Source organism: Chlorocebus sabaeus, chromosome 20 (assembly GCF_047675955.1).
Source record: "Chlorocebus sabaeus isolate Y175 chromosome 20, mChlSab1.0.hap1, whole genome shotgun sequence".
NCBI lineage: Eukaryota > Metazoa > Chordata > Mammalia > Primates > Cercopithecidae > Chlorocebus > Chlorocebus sabaeus.
In genome coordinates, this window is record NC_132923.1 from 82,102,158 (window position 1) to 82,118,626 (window position 16,469).

At 50.4% G+C, this 16,469-nt stretch overlaps 1 protein-coding gene across 7 annotated transcripts in view; it reads right to left on the reverse strand.

Moving 5' to 3' along the window:
- MROH7 (maestro heat like repeat family member 7) overlaps positions 1 to 16,469 on the reverse strand; it is a 62,034-nt gene that overhangs the window by 10,336 nt on the left and 35,229 nt on the right. For 6 of the 7 annotated variants that reach the window (XM_007978635.3, XM_007978633.3, XM_007978639.3 and 3 more), the window contains 4 exons: positions 16,131 to 16,269; positions 12,483 to 12,673; positions 7,102 to 7,239; positions 4,577 to 4,691 (listed from right to left, as the gene is read on the reverse strand). In XM_007978635.3, coding sequence (XP_007976826.2) covers positions 4,577 to 4,691; positions 7,102 to 7,239; positions 12,483 to 12,673; positions 16,131 to 16,269 — 583 coding nt within the window. The remainder of the gene's footprint in view (positions 1 to 4,576; positions 4,692 to 7,101; positions 7,240 to 12,482; positions 12,674 to 16,130; positions 16,270 to 16,469) is intronic. The other variant, XM_007978640.3, reaches the window with a different exon arrangement.

The following is a 16,469-nucleotide window of genomic DNA, read 5'->3' on the forward strand; positions in this document are numbered from 1 at the left end:
GATTGCTGGAAGTCTCCATCTGGTGTCCATCAGCATCGTGCGGCAAAGCTGAGTGTGTCACTCTCCAGCCCCAAGCCCCTATGACTGCCCGTTGTTGCCTTTACTGTCAGGCCTCTGCCTGCCCTGTGGCCTCATTAACAGCAGCATGCCCACCCCCCAGCCCACACCCTCACCACCAGCCAGCCAGCTTCCAACCAAGCTGTCCCCTGTTCCCTGAACTACCCAGGCTGTTCCACCCCTTCTGTGCTGGCAAAATGCCCTTCTGCTGGGATGCCACCTCCACTCTGACCCCTGCCACCTCACAGGGTTCCAACCAAAACTCAGAGCCTTGAAGCTAGGCTTGACATTGCCCCTGGCCTCATTTAGGCTGAGTGCCTCCTTCCCTGGGGCCCTAGGTGCCCTGGGCTTCCTCCCGAAGCAACACCTGGAAACCTTCAGTGCCTCCATCTGCCTCCCCTGTCCAACGGGGCGCTTCTCTGAGGACAAAACCTGAGTTGTTCCTCCATGGGCCCCTGTTAACTGACATCAACTCTGGTGCGGAATATGTGCTTAGGGACTGCTTGCTGCATGAGTTCAGGTCCAACATGAATCTTGGCTCGGGCTGGGCACGGTAGCTCATGCCTGTAATCCCAGCAACTCAGGAGGTCAAGGTGGGTGAGTCACCTGAGGTATGGAGTTCGAGACCAGCCTGGGCAACATGGTGAAACCCCCATCTCTACTAAAAATACAAAAAATTAGCCAGGTGTGGTGGCATGCGCCCCAGCTACTCGGGAGGCTGAGGCAGGAGAATCACTTGAACCTAGGAGGCGGAGGTTGCAGTGAGCCAAGATCACACCACCGCACTCCAGCCTGGGCAACAAGAGCAAGACTCCACCTGGAGAAAATAAAGGAAGGAAGGAACGGGAAGGAAGGAAGGAAGGAAGGAAGGAAGGAAGGAAGGAAGGAAGGCCGGCCGGGCGAGGTGGCTGACACCTGTAATCCCAGCACTTTGAGAGGCTGAGGCAGGTAAATCACCTGAGGTCGGGAGTTTGAGACCAGCCTGGCCAACTTGGGGAAACCCCGTCTCTACTAAAAATACAAAAATTAGCTGGGCGTGGTGGCGGGTGCCTGTAATCCCAGCCACTCAGGAGGCTGAGGCATGAGAATCACTTGAACCCGGGAGGTGGAGGTTGCAGTGAGCTGAGATGGCCCCACTACACTCCAGCCTGGGTGACAAGAGTGAAATTCCATCTAAAAAAGAAAAGAAACTTGACTCCTTTCCTCCTTAGGCGTGCCCTCCTCTTGCACTCCCTGTGGCAGGGTTAGCACTACCAGCCCCCCATCGTCCAAGCTGCACACCAGCCTCACCCTCATCTCCCTCCTCTCCCTCACTGGCCTCCGCACCCACAGCAGCCAACAGGTCTTCAATGCCCACTGCATCACTCTCATAAACGCTTCTCCCCTCCATGCTCTTGCCTGACATCTCCTGTGACTGTGGGGCCCATGGGTCTGCATTGTGGGAGGAAAGAGCTGGGGAGAGGCAGAGCTGGAGGAGGGGGCAGGACAGGTCACCAGGGGGAGGAGGCAGAAAAGGAGGGGTTCCACCTATCCCCCGCCCTCCACCAATTTACACCACCAATATTCAGGCCTGCTGTGCACAGCTTCTGGGCTGGGCACTGGAGACACGGAAAAGAGTCACGAGAACCCTAACAGCAATTTAACTGACTCACAGATAGCACTTCCTATGTGCCAGGCACTGTTCTAAGTGCTTTATGTGAACTCACTATCCTCATCAAAACTCTAGGAGATGGTCATCATCGCCATACTACAGGTGAGGAAACTGAGGCACAGGCAGGTTAAGTGACTTGCCCAAGGTGGCACAGCTCCCTTAAGGAGTTCACTGCCACTGGGAGAAGGGAGCACACACACCATCACAGCAGAGAGGGTGACAGGAAGCCAGGGCAGAGGGGATGAGCTGGGGGTGGGGGGCAGCGTCTGAGCTACATCAAAGCACCACGGCTTTAATGGGGGGCTGACTCTGGCCAGGAGCAGACACCTCTTCTGGGGAGGTGGAGAATACTGAACCTGGGCGAAGACCCTTGCTGCAGGGAGGAAGGGCCGCTGCTCAGGAGTCCAGGGAATGCTGGGGACAAGTTAAACCTAGAGTCCCTGACCTTGTGGTGGACATAGGAATGCCCCATAAGGTCTGGTAAGATCCAACCTCCCTCCTCTCATACAAGAACCCATGTGGTAACCACTAACAGACTTAGAAGTGCCTCTCCCAAGAGGCTGACCAAAATAGAGGACTGTGTCCAGCAGGCCTGCTCTGAATCTCTCTGGACTCTCTGAGCTCTGTGACCTTGAAAAATTCCCCTTAACTCCCCTAAGCATGGGTGTCACAAATCCTTCTCGGCAGGGTTGCTGTGCAGATTAGTGAGATAACATTTGAAAGAGGTCAACACAAGTGTTTGGCACATTGTAGGCCTGTAAGAAATGGTAGTTTTCCTTTCTCTTTCCCTCACCATGGTCAGGGAAATTGGAGTTAGAACTGGGTGGAGCTGGGGCTGGAACCCAGGACTCCTAACCCCAAGGCCAGGGTTGTTCTCCCTGGAGGTGACACATTCTGCTAGTACCTGCAGAGCCAGGCAGTGTTTATTCATCCATCCCATCCCCACTTCTTGGGGCACCTGGGGGTGCAATGCCAACGTGACATGGTCCCTTCTCCCAACTCACAGCCCACCTGGAGTGGCAGAAAAGATGACAAAAGCACCTAGGATGTCGATGCTGCCTCTTGTTCATTTGGCAAACTTTCAGGTTCAGCTTAAATGTCATCTCCTCCAGGAAACCCTCCTTAACCTTCACACTATCCAAGCAGACAATGAGCCTCCTGCCTCTGACCCTCACTATACAGACCCTGGTGATAGCCCAGACCTGCCTCATGACAACCATCAGGTCACAAGAGCTAGGTAAGCATGGTGGTTAAAAGAGTGGGTTTTACACTGTCAGTCAACAGACAAATGGATAAACAAAATGTAGTATGTACATGAAATGAAATATTATTCAGCTTTAAGAAGAAAGGAAAGTTTGGCCAGGGGCGGTGGCTCACGCCTGTAATCCCAGCACTTTGGGAGGCTGAGGCAGGCGGATCATTTGAGGTCAGGAGTTCAAGACCAGCCTGGCCAACATGGGGAAACCCTGTCTCTACTAAAAATACAAAAATTAGCCGGACATCGTGGCGCTTGCTTGTAATCCCAGCTACTCAGGAGGCTGAGACAGAAGAATTGCTTGAGTCTGGGAGGCAGAAGTTGCAGTGAGTCAAAATCACGCCACTGCACTCCAGCTTGGGCAACAGAGCAAGACTCCATCTCAAAAAAAAAAAAAAAAAGTTCCAGCTTGGGCAACAGAGCAAGACTCCATCTCAAAAAAAAAAAAAAAAGTAAGGAAATTCTGACGCATGCAACAATATAGATAAATCTTGAAGACATTATGTTTAGGCACAAAAGGACAAATATTGTATGATTCCACTTACATAAGATACCTAGAAGAGGCAAAGTCATAGAGATAGAGAGTAGAATAGAGGTTACTAGGGGCTGGGGGAGGTGGAACGGGGAGTTTGCATTTAGTGGGTGTCGAGTTTCAGTAGTGAAAGATACGAAAGTTCTGGAGATGAACAGTAGTGATGGTTGCATAACAATATGAATATATTAATGTTATTGAACTGTACACCTAAAACGGTTAAAATGGCAAATTTTATGTTACGTATATTTTACCACGTTTTTTTAAAAACTAAAAGGAAAGGGGAGGGTTTTAGAGCCCGAATGTCTGGATTTGAATCCTGGATCTGCCACTTACAAGCTGTCTGGTCTTGGGAAAGTTTCTTAAATTGATGCCTCACGTTTTTTTTTTTCTCTAAAATGGGGCATAAAATAGTATCTGAGTCATAAGATTAGTGTGAGACCAAATGAATCAATGTGTGTAAAGCTCTTAGAACATGCTTGGAAGACAGTAAGTGCTCAATAAATATTAGCTATTATTGTTAGCAAGTCCCTCTCTTCCAGGTCTGTCCCTACCAACTTCTCCTGACTCACCTCTCCCCAGCACCTCTCCAACACACACTCAGCTTAAATGTCACCTCCTCCAGGAAACCCTCCTTCCCTGATGCCTCCCTCCCTCAAGTCACTTATTTCCCTACCACAGCCTGGATGACCCCATCATAGCCCAAGTCACTTGCTGGCATCACTCCCATGTTATAACTGGGGTGTCCTCTGTGTCCTCTGCCACACCAAAAATTCCTTGAGGGCAGGGTAGAGTCAAATTCACCTTTATATGTCTGGTGCCTGACACACAGAGGTGCCCAGCAAAGGTTGTTGGTTTCCTGGGCACTAGGGGAGTCTGGTTAAGAGTGGAATGGGGTAAAGGGTGGAGAGACAGGGAGAGGAGGGAAGGAGACTAACAAGGTCATCATAGTCAAGAGAAATCACGCCCATGGGAAGGCTTTGTAAACTATAAAGTACTGTTTACAAAGGAGAAATGACCAGTGACATGAACCGAGACCCGGGAGGAGCTCCCGCTGTGTACCAGCTGCCCCTGTTGGTACCTCCACGAAGAAGGCGGTGGCTGTGATCTTGTGCTTCTCGTCGCCTCGCTCCAGGAGCGGGATGAGCAGGTAGAGGATGCGGCACAGCTCCTGGCAGGAGTAGTGCACCATGGCCCTGGGGATGGGGAGGAGGAGCAGTCCCCTTAGGTCTCCAGCCCCAGGGGGACCTGTGGGGGGAATTTGCTTGTGACACTGGAAATCCTGGGTAAGCCAGGATCACCTGGATTCCTGCATTCCCAGGATTTTCCACCTGGGTGGGATCTCAGAGGCCATCTGGTTTCACTGCTTCATTTACCAGATGAAGAAACTGAAGCCCAGAAGGGGAAAGAGACTTGCCTGAGGGCACAGCACAAATCAATAAGAGAGGCAGGCTGAAGACCCTCAGCTGCACAGGACCACGTGAGGCAGCAGAGAGAGGAAGGAGAGGGTGTGAAGGCCCACTCACCAAGCACCAGGCAGCAGGCACACGCTTTCACATTGTTACTCCATCTGATCCTTTGAAGCAGGTTACTGTTATTATCCCCATTTCATAGGTGAGGAAACAGAGGCTCTAAGTGTGAACTGCCCACGGTCACAGAGCTAGAAAATGGCAGAGCTGGAGCCCCAACGGAGAGCTCACGTTCCAGCTGCCTGGTTCATTCTACTAAGCCAGTGGTCCTCTAAGTGCCACTCCCACCCAACCAGAGCATCAGCACCAGCTGGAAGCTTGTTAGAAGTGAACCATCCCAGGCCAGGCGCGGTGGCTCAGGTCTGACCACTTTGGGAGGCTGAGACGGGCAGATCATTTGAGGTCAGGTGTTCAAGACCAGCCTGGTCAACATGGTAAAACCCCGTCTCTACTAAAAATACAAAACAAATTGGCTGGGTGTGGTGGCGCATGCCTGAAATCCTAGCTACTTGGGAGGTTGAGGCAGGAGAATCACTTAAAACACCAGAGGCAGAGGTTGCAGTGAGCCGACATCGTGCCACTGCACTCTGGCCTGGGCAACAGAGTAAGACTCCATCTCAAAAAAGAAGTGCACCATTCCAGATCCACTAAGCAGGAACTCTTAGGGCAGGGGCACAGCAACCAGTGTTTTAACAGGCCCGGCAGGTGATTCCATTGCACACTTAAGTCTGAGGAGCACTGCGTTACGCTCCATATCAGTGAATGTAGTGCAGTCTGGCAACCATGCCTGGAGTCTGGAATGAGACAGCTGGGTTCACATCCTGGCCCCAGCACTAGGTGTGTCACTTGGGGAAAGATGCTTAACTTCTCTGGGCTTCCATTTCCTCATGTATAATGCTGAGATAATAATAGTGCTCTTTCACTGAGGGCCGTGGCTCACGCCTCTAATCCCAACATTTTGGGAGGCCAAGGCGGACAGACCACCTGATTTCAGGAGTTTGAGAACAGCCTGGCCAACACAGTGAAACCCCATCTCTACTAAAAATACAAAAATTAGCCCAGCATGGTGGCGCATGCCTGTAATCCCAGCTACTCTGGAGGCTGAGGCAGGAGAATCGCTTGAACACAGGAGGCAGAGGTTGCAATGAGCAGAGATCGCGCCACTGCACTCCAGCCTGGGTGACAGTGCAAGACTCTGTCTCAAAATAAATAAATAAATATGCTACTTCATCGGTCATGGTGAGGATTAAATGGGATCATCCATGTGACAGCTCTCTGCATGGTGCCTAAAGCATAGTAAGTGCTCAACAAATGTGATTGTGTCCTGAGATCCTGGGGAAAGCACCACCAGGAGCACTCAGGGTGCAGGGCTAAGATGCAGGCTCTCCTACAGGAGCCACAGCGTTGGAATCAAGGTGTTCTCTCTTGACCCCATGGGAAGTTGTGCGTGGCCTAGGGAAGAGCTTTGGTCAGCAGGTCACTTCTCAGCTCTGCCACTTCCTGTCTGTGTGACTTTGGGCACATGACAATTCCTCTCCAGACTTGGCATGTTCCTGTGCAAAATATGTATTGATCACCCCTGCCCCACCAGTGACTATAACTGTAGTAAAAATTAGCCTGTGTGGAGCTCTTACCATATGCCAGGGGCTGTTCAAAGTACTTTAATTAATCCTCTCCCCAACCCTCAGAGGTGGGTCTGACTATTATTTTCATGCTAATGAGGGAGAGTGGAGACTCAGAGGGAAGGAACTTGTCCCGGGTCACACAGGTGGCAAGTGGCAAGCTGGGGTTCAGATGCAGTCAGGCCATCTGCAAGGCCACACCTCAACAACTCGGTTATACCACCGTTTCTGTATTGGCATGGGAACTAAATTCATAATGCACGAAGGAAAGGTGCTTTGTGGATAGTCTAAGCGCTCCACAATGGCCAGCAACCTCTGAAGAGTGAGTGCCATCTTTAACATTTGTATTGTCCACCTGCTGAGGAAGACAGCACCCTCTCCGCTGTGGCGAAGAGGTGATAGACTGAGGAAAGGGTCTTGCCCAGAGAGAGATGCAAACCCAAGTCCGCCTGAAGATCCTGAGGTCTCCCTCTTTCTCCCTCCCACCCCAACCCGAAGGTGGTCCTGGGACTCACCTTGCCAGCAGGGCCACTCCGCGGTGGTGGCTCTCCGCCTGCTCCATGAGCTCCCAGCCACGCTGGTCTTCCAGAAAGGTGGTCTCATAAGAGCAGCCCATCCTCAGCAGCAGGGTTTTCACCACTTTCACCACCCAGCTGCCAAGACAAGGCAATTGAGACCTCATGCCTATCCGGGCTCTAGCAGGCCGAGCCTCCCCCCACCCCGACCGTTCCTGCCATCTGGCCTGACAAACTTCTCTTCACCATGTTAGGTAGGGGTATTTATTCAGTGTATCCACAAAGCGTGACTTTTTACAAATAATCATTAGCTTTTAGAACAAGAGAGGAAACAGAAGCAAAGTCCACCTCCCTATGAAGGCTGTGCTTTTACCTCTGGGACCAGCCTCTCTCTCACCCTTCCCGCATCAGCCATGCGCTGGGCAGGCAGCTTCTCTGCTCGCTCACAGTCTCCTAACTGGGCCGAGTCCCTCTCCAACTCAGGACACTTAAGGAGTGATTCTCAAACTGGATGCCCAGCAGCAGCCCTTGGGGAGCTTTTATGACCCGCCAACTGACCAGGCTGGGGCTCCTGAGTAGCTGGGATTACAGGCCTGCGCCACCACACTCAGCTAATTTTTGTATTTTTAGTAGAGATGGGGATTCCCCATGTTGGCTAGGCTGGTCTTGAACTCCTGATCTCAAGTGATCTGCCCACCTCGGCCTCCCAAAGTGCTAGGATTAGAGGCGTGAGCCACCGTGCCTGGCCTACATACACTTTTATTAAAATAAAAACTGACACGGTATAGAACACCGCTGACATTTAAACAAAGTTTTCCGGAAACCTAAACATTTGCTGAAAGAGTTTATGGTGCGCTTTGTGGACATACCTCAGATGATACTGAGAGCTGATGGCTCTCATGATTCCAAAGAAAGGACTTAAGTAATCAGGTAGTCCTCAGAAATTTGCCCTTCATTTTCATGTTTTTGCTGTTGTAATGAATATTGATCCAGTGTGAAAATAAAAGCTTCTCCTGAGGCCAGAATTTTGGAATCATTCAGCTTCTGTGCTTATTGTTTGAAATGTGTGCTCTCAATGATAGTACCCACTGGCAATGCCTTCAGCATTCAGAGTCACAAACAAAAGGGAGGGAGAAAGACAGGCAGGCTCCAAGCGTTGTCCAGTTCCCCCATCACCATTCTCTTCCCTCTGCAAGTGCTGGCTGAATGGCTAAGCTGAGATGTACAGGTTTTTGTCTGAAGAAAGGTTGTTCTCTTCGAGTTCTGGCACTAGCACCTTCACCTAAAACAGAATGAGCCTCCTGCATATGTTCCTCCGGTGACTGGACCACCCTCCCCTCCCTGTGTGTCCCTGTCTCCAGGGTCATCGTTTTGGACACCTTCTTACAAACTGGCTTGGGCACAGATTGAGCTCCGGAGCTCAGAAGGGAATGACCTGACTTAGAGGTTCTAGGTAGCCATGGCTTGGCCAGCCCTCCCTGTCCTCTTTTGTTGTGTGACGAATATGTATTTGGGCCAAAACTTCTGAACTCAGAACTGCATCATTCGTAGTTGATCCTCTCTGTCACTTCACCTCACTCCCCCAATCAGGCTCCATATTTTCACAAAAATGATCCTGGGTTTCCCCTCCCCCTCCCTCCCACCCTGACCCCAAGGTGGTCCCGGGCCTCACTTCCCTCCCTTCTCACCCCATTCCCAAAGTTATACCTGCGACAGCCCAGAGGGCGCCCATGCTGCTTGGTGGAAAAATAGAGTGGAAACTCTTGGGAGGAGGGCTGTGCTATGGGTGATGGGGTGGCTTTTGTGTCCCCAAACACTCACTTTGCAAGTTTCACCCTTCTAAAAGGTGTTCTCAGCAAAGTGGAGCAAGGGACACCTTGAAATATTCACTCTCTGTCCCTGCACTGGGACACCAGAGCTAATGATTGATTTGACATGGAGTTGCTTTTTTTTTTTAAGATAGGGTCTCGCTCTGTCACCCAGGCTGGAGTATAGTGGCATGAACATGGTTTACTGCAGCCTTGACCTCTTGGACTCATGCGAACCTCCTGCTTTATTCTTCCGAGTAGCTGGGACCACACACCTGGCTAATTTTCTATTTTTTTGGAGTGATGGGTTTTCGCCATGTTGCCTAGGCTGGTCTCAAACTCCTGGCCTCAAGCAATTCTCCTACCTTAGCCTCCCAGAGTGCTAGGGTTACAGGCGTGGGCCACTGCACCCAGCTGGAGCTGCTTTAAAGCCCAGGGCTGCTGAAAGTTTCACCTTCCTGGAAGGCACAGAAACTGGGCTTCACAAGACAAGCTCTCAGGCCACTCCCTCCTCCTCCTTCAAACCCAAGCTGTTTGCAGGGGTAATTGTTGCACTCATTACCAGAGCCTGCCTCTCCTCTAGGGAAGATGTGACCACCTTGTGTGCTGACGTTCCGTGGAGCTATTCCACCTCATCACTGCAGTCTGGAGCACCCACAATTTGCTCCGGTGCCATACCCCAGAGGATTCATTTCCTGTACAAATCACCACAACCTGGGTGGCTCAAAACAACAGAAACAAATTCTTTCGCAGTTCTAGAGACCAGATATCCAAAATCAAGGTGTCAGCAGGGCCACAGTCCTCTGAAGAGCCCAGGGGAGAATCCTTCCTTGCCTCTTCTGGCTTCTGGTGGCTCCCAGCACTCCTTGGCTTGTGACCACATCACTCACTCTCTGTCTTCATCAGCCTTCTCCCCTTTGTCTGGGCCTCTCTTCTCCTTATAAGGCCACTTGGCATTGGATGCAGTGCCCACATGGTTAATCCAGGAGGACCTCATCTTGAGATCCTTAATTATATCTGCAAATACCCTTTTTCCAAATAAGGTCACCTTCATAGGTTCTGGACAGACATGTCTTTTGGGGGCCACCATTTAGACCACTACATCTCATGGCTTTTCTGGCCCCCCTTCAGCCTGGCACATGCCTGCCTCTGCTTTTTCTGCCTCTCAGGCTGCTTCTGAGATGCTGAGGTAAGGTGATACTCGGGCACTCCTCCAGCTTCTCCTTGATGTCCTCAGTTGAGCCACAGCCTCTACATTGGCAGGTCACACCTTTCATCACTCCAAGGTCAAGAACTGTTTCCCATATGTGTTCCCCCTCCCCCTCCAGAGCCTCCTTTTTTCCCTAGAGCCCGTCAGCTTTCTGGGCGATGCTCTCGGGGCAGCATCTACAAGCATGAGCAGGAGGGGAATGGGAACTGGCCGCACTGCTAGCAAATGGTGTCTTGCTGGGATGCAACCCTATCTGGTCCTCACAGCACACCAGTGGGGCAGGAATCATTTATCCATTTCATAGGCAAGGAAACCAACTGCCAAGAGATAAAATTCATTTACCCAAAATACAACGTTCTAGGTGATGAAGCCAGGATTTGAATCCAAGACCTTCAGACACAAGTCCACTATACAACTGCTTGCCCTCTGCCTCTCTAAATGCACCTTTCTGTGCATAACACACAATAGGAGTCACAGAAGTAAAAACTGATAAATGGCTACATGAAAATTAAACATTTCTGGCCTGGACATGGTGGCTTACACCTATAATCCTAGCACTTCGGGAGGCCAAGGTTGGAGGATCACTTGAGCCTAGGAGTTTGAGACCAGCCTGGGCAATATGGCAAGACCCCCATCTCTACAAACGATGTGACGGAATCTCGCTGTGACGCCCAGGCTGGAGTGCACTGGTGCGATCTTGGCTCACTGCAACCTCTACCTCTCAGGTTCAAGTGATTCTCCTGCCTCAGCCTCCTGAGCACCTGAGATTATAGGCGCCCACCACCACACCCAGCTAATTTTTGTATTTTTAGTAGAGACGGGATTTCACCATATTGGCCAGGCTGGTCTTGAACTCCTGACTTCAAACAGTGAAGTCAGGCTCAAGTGGGAGGATTGCTTGAGCCTGGGAGGTCAAGGCTGCAGTGAGCCATGTTTGCACCATTGCACTCCAGCCTGGGCAACAGATGAGACCCTGTCTCAAAAAAAAAAAAAAGAAAAGAAAAAAGCAAACTCAATGTCATTCATGATAAGAGAAACACATACTAAAACTACAGCAAAATTCCATTTTTTAACTCTAATATTGGCAAAGATAAAAATGTTTTATAACACATTGTGTTGGCGAGGGTGTGGGGAAATAGATACTCATGCACTGCCGGTGGCAGTGTCCTCTGTGAGAGGCAATTTGGCAAACTGGATGTTTTAGGAGTCACTCCATTTTATCCTTTATCATGCAATGGTCAGGAGCTTTTTCTATCACCTTAATATGCAATGCAGAAGCCCTTCGATGTGCCCATTCTACTTTCAGGAATTGTCCTACATATGCAATCGCACGTACACATAAAGACATATAAACAAGCAAACTCACTGCAGCCTTGTAATTGCCAAAGGCTGGAAATCACTGAAATCTAGAGAAGCCTGGTTAAATAAATTACGGTGCACTGGGATCCTATACGTAGAGATACTATGCAGCTGTTAAAAATAAGTAGACAGCTTGGCCGGGTGCAGTGGCTCACGCCTATAATCCCAACACTTTGGGAGGCCAAGGCGGGTGGATCACCTGAGGTCAGGAGTTCAAGACCAGTCTGGCCAACGTGGTGAAACCCTGTCTCTACTAAAAATGAAAACAATTAGCTGGGCATGGTGGCAGACACTGATAATCCCAGCTACTCGGGAGGCTGAGGTAGGAGAATTGCTTGAACCCAGGAGACGGAGGTGAGCTGAGATCCCGCCAATGCACTCCAGTCTGAGCCACAGAGTGAGACTCCATCTCAAATAAATAAATAAGGAGACAGCTCTACAATACAATGGTCTCCAAGACATAGTATGCAAAGAAGGCAAAAAATGTGACGTGCTGCCATTGGTGTAAAAGTACAGAATATGAGCAAATGTGTTTATCCCTGCATAATCCTCCTCTGGGGCATGAAGAACCTGGTTGTCTTTGGGAATGTAACTGGGGTAAGGACAGGGAAGGAAGCTTCCTTTTAATGTCTTTTGAGTATTTTACCCATGTGCCTATATTATCTACTCCAATTAATAATAAAAAACAAAGTATTTGGGCCTTGGATACAAACCTAATACAAGTAATATCTCTAGAGGGGAAGGAAGAAAAAGAGTGAACTCCTTGGGGAAGGCTGATTCTTTCCTGTGATCTAGACTAAACACAGTGTGTAATGCACAGAGCAGGTGCTCAAAAACAGTTGCTGAATGAATTATTGGCTCTAATAAAAGTGTGCTTCTGTTTTCTCTTCTAGTCCCAAAGCTAATTTCTATTGATTGATTGCCTGGAGACTTTTGGAGGCTCTGGCTGGATGGCCCTTCCCACCGCCGGGGACAGCAGGGTCAAGAGAGACGGCAGAGCATACCGCACAGGTACGAAGGCAGAGGGCTGTGCGCCCTTCTTGGTGTCCTTGGGAAAAGCCACGTAGCCAGGCAGGTTGAGGCCAATGTGGTAATGGACCTGAATAAGCAGGGCCAGGAGCAGCTGCGGGTAGATGCGCCTCACACGGCCCATGCAGCTATTGACGGACAGGAGCTCGCACAGGCCGCTGGCTGCCTATGGGGCAGAGGAGAGGGGGCTGGGATGCTGTGGCCCATCTTCCCAGCACTCCTGGCTGGGGCCTGGACTGCCTCTCTGGGAGGTAGGATCTGGGTCTTTGCTGTCCTCTGGCCCAGCCTGGGGAAGCTAGGATTCCCCACCCCACAGACCCAGACCTCTGACTCTCTGGGTAGGCCCTGTCCCAGAGCAAGGACAACAGTTCACCCCTTAGTTTTGGTCTAGGGCTTTCATGTTTATGCAGCCTTGGAAGAATCATGGTGGAAGAATCGCTTCTACCTCCTGAGAGGTAAAGAGTCTTGATCCCACTTTGCAGGTGAGGAGACAGACTCAGAGGGGTGAGGCTGCTAGCTCAAGGTCACCAGCCCCTTGGGGCAGAGCTGGAACTTGAACCCAGGTTTTCTGATACCAACTATAGCATGCTGTGCCTCTTCCTCACTCACAACACAGGCACACATAATGTAAGGGGCACCAGGCTGGCCTCTTCACCCCGGGCTATTAAACTAGGCTGTCCTCACTCCCATCCCCATGAGGCCAGCAGCCAAGAAAAACAACACCAGGCCTTCAGCAAGAGCCTGGCTCAAGTGCCAGCTCTACCCCCAAGGACGGGTGACCTGGGGCAACTTCTCCACCTGCCAGTCCAGCTCTGGACCTGGCCTGGGCCCACCCTCATACTTGGCCCACCAAGTCCTCTCTAACTGGCAGAAGGGCAATACTAGGGGGTGGGGAGCGGATGACGGGCTGGTATCACAAGACTCATGACTCATTCTGGCTGTGCCACTCCCTGGCACCTCTGGGCCTCAGAACTCTGAAAAGTGGCGTCACTGATCATCATCCATCCAGTCCCACAGGAGTGTTAGAGCCTGAATGAGAGGGCGAAGGAAAGCATGCTTTATACATCAATGGTTTGAGCTGTGCCATTAGGACTCCATGCAGGCCAGGCACAGTGGCTCATGCCTGTAATCTCAGCACTTTGGGAGGCCAAGGCGGGCAGATCACTTGAGGTTAGGAGTTTGAGACCAGCCTGGCCAACATGGGAAAACCCCATATCTACTAAAAATACAAAAATTAGCCAGGTGTGGTGGCAGGTGCCTGTAGTCCCAGCTACTCGCCTGTAGTCTCGACTGAGGCACGAGAATCACTTGAACTTGGGAGGTGGAAGGGTTGCAGTGAGCCAAGATCGTGCCACTGCACTCCAACAACGTGGGTGATAGAGCAAGACTCAGTCTCAAAAAAAAAAAAAAAAAAAAAAAAGATTCCATGCATCTGGGCCAAGAGGAAAGCATTTAACTGCAAAGTGGAAGAACCCCTGACACGTTCCCTTGGAGAAAAGTGACCTAACATGGGCTGGATGAGAACAATAAATGGCAGTTAATTTGCGCTTTACAGCTTAAGAAGTTCTTCCGCACACACTATCTCCCCTTTCTCAACAGGTAAGATAGACAAAGCAGGAGTTATCACAGCCCGTTTTACAGATGTAAGCACCAAGGCTAGAGAGGGGAAGTGATTGACCATGGTTATATAGTGAGGCAGTGGCAGAGCTAAGACAAGTCTCTTGAAATCAAAGCCCTTGTACTTTTTCAGCAGCCCAAAGCTAATGATTACATCCAAAGAACACAGTCTGTGGTGTAAGGGAAAAGTCTCTAGTGATGTGTCATAGGGCTCTGTTTTTGGCTCTATCTTGCTCAAATGATTTATCAGGGCCGTAAGATAAGAATGAGTTCAGGCTGTATCCACGCTTAAACTATGCTTGCTGGACAAGAAGTACAAATGAGTGACTAAAGAATACACTAACATATACCAATTGTAGAAGAAGATGAATGCCCAAATTACAAGGGAAGGAGTGCTGGCGCCTGATGCACAGAACTCAGTGCTGGAGGACAAAGGCAGATAGATATGGGAGTGAAGCACAGGATTTGGAAGCAGAAGATCTGCTGGGTTTGAGTCCTAGCACCACCACTGCTAGCTAGGTGACCTGGGGGTGACATGGAATGTCTGTAAGCAGGAGCATCCTCCTCTGTAATGGGATAATACTACCCTCTCCTTCATCTACTGTATCTTTATTTGCTTCCCTTCACCAGAATGTCTCGCTGCTGAATCCCCAGAACCTACAAGTGTGCTTGGCACATAGTATAGGAGGTATTCACTAAACATTTGTTGAATAAATAAATCAGCCCAACAAAAACATTTCTGAGTGCTTACTATGCGCCAGGTGTATGCAAGATGCTGGGGATATCGTGGTGAGCACAGCGGGACAGCACTGTCTTCATGCATCTCACAGAGTAACCAAAGGATCCCCTGCAGTGTTGTCAAATGACAACTGGTGTAAACTCTTTTCATACAAAATATGTGAAGCAAAATACAATATGTACAGATTTGACCAGGTCAGGGAGATCGGGGAGGGCTTCCCTGAGGAAGTGATGCTGGAGTTAAGAGCCGAAGGATGAGCAGAAGCTAGCTTGGTGGAGAGCATTCTAGGTAGAGGAAACAGCATGTGAAAGGCCCTGTGACCAGATAGCATGGTTGGATGAAGTTCTGACAAAGACCCAGGGGCTGGAGCAAAGCAAACAAGAGGACCATGGAGGGTGGGGAAGCCGGCCAGGGATGCAGGGCCTTCGCCATAGGTAGGAGCACTGTGTCACTCTTGGGGACAATGAAAAGCCATCAAGGGGGCTGAGAAAAGGAGATGTGCATTTCTCAAAGACTTTTTGGCTGCAGTACAGATTGGAGGGGCAGGAGCAGAATCAGGAAGGTGAGCAGGGGTGTTACCCAACTGGCATGGACCAGGGTGGTGATAGAGGCAGAGGGAAATCCATCTCTTCAGCCCAGCTGGCTTCCTGAGTCAGAGTTGCCTTTCCCTCTGTGTTCCCGGCATCAAGCTTGGAGTGTGGCAGCAAGAAGTGCTTAAACATTGTGTGTCACCTAAATGAATTAATGTGTTATCTCATAATCTTCACAGCCGCCAAATGAGAAATATATTATTTCTATTCACATATGTAGAAACTGAGCCTCACAGAGGTTGAAGTGACTTACCTAGGCCACAAAATGGTAATGTAGGATTTAAAAATATATATATAGAGAGAAGGGATCTTGCTATAGTGCCCAGGCTGGCCTCAAACTCCTGGCCTCAAGTGATCCTCTGCCTCCATCTCCCAAAGTGCTGGGATTACAGGCATGAGCCACCATGCCCAGCCAGAACCAGGATTTAGACTGTCTGTGACTCCAAGTCACTCTTCTTCCCCTATCTCAGGCTGCTGCTGTCACCATAGATAACACTACTGTTATTGTCCCCAGTGAACCACAAACAAGAGCCAGAGCCAGAGACCTGCCCAAGACCACACAACTAGTTACTGGCAGAGTGCGGTACTGGAGGCCAGGTGTGCTGAGCTCAGCAGGAGGGAAGGAGAGAGGAAGGGCAGGACAGGCAGTGATAGGGGCTGGCCGACTGGGCACTCACCGCCAGGGGCATGATGGAAGCCTGGCCCTCCTTGGTGACAGGCTTCTCCTTCAGGCTGCCCAGGAGCAGATCCAGGAGGTCTCGGACATCACAGCTGGGCTTGCGCAGTATCAGCTGCCTCCACATCTCTGCCCCATTGCTGAGAGGTCAGGGATGGGGGCAATTAGTGGTGGCCAAGGCAGTGGGGCTCACCCAGCCTCCAAATGGTTTCAGGAGGGGGAAGGTAAGATGCCAATGAAATGGCATCCATGGGCACACTTGCAAGGAATAGTCCAGAACACACTCCCAAAAAGTCAGGGTCTAGAAGGATGAGAAACCTTATGTCCTGGCCGGGCACGG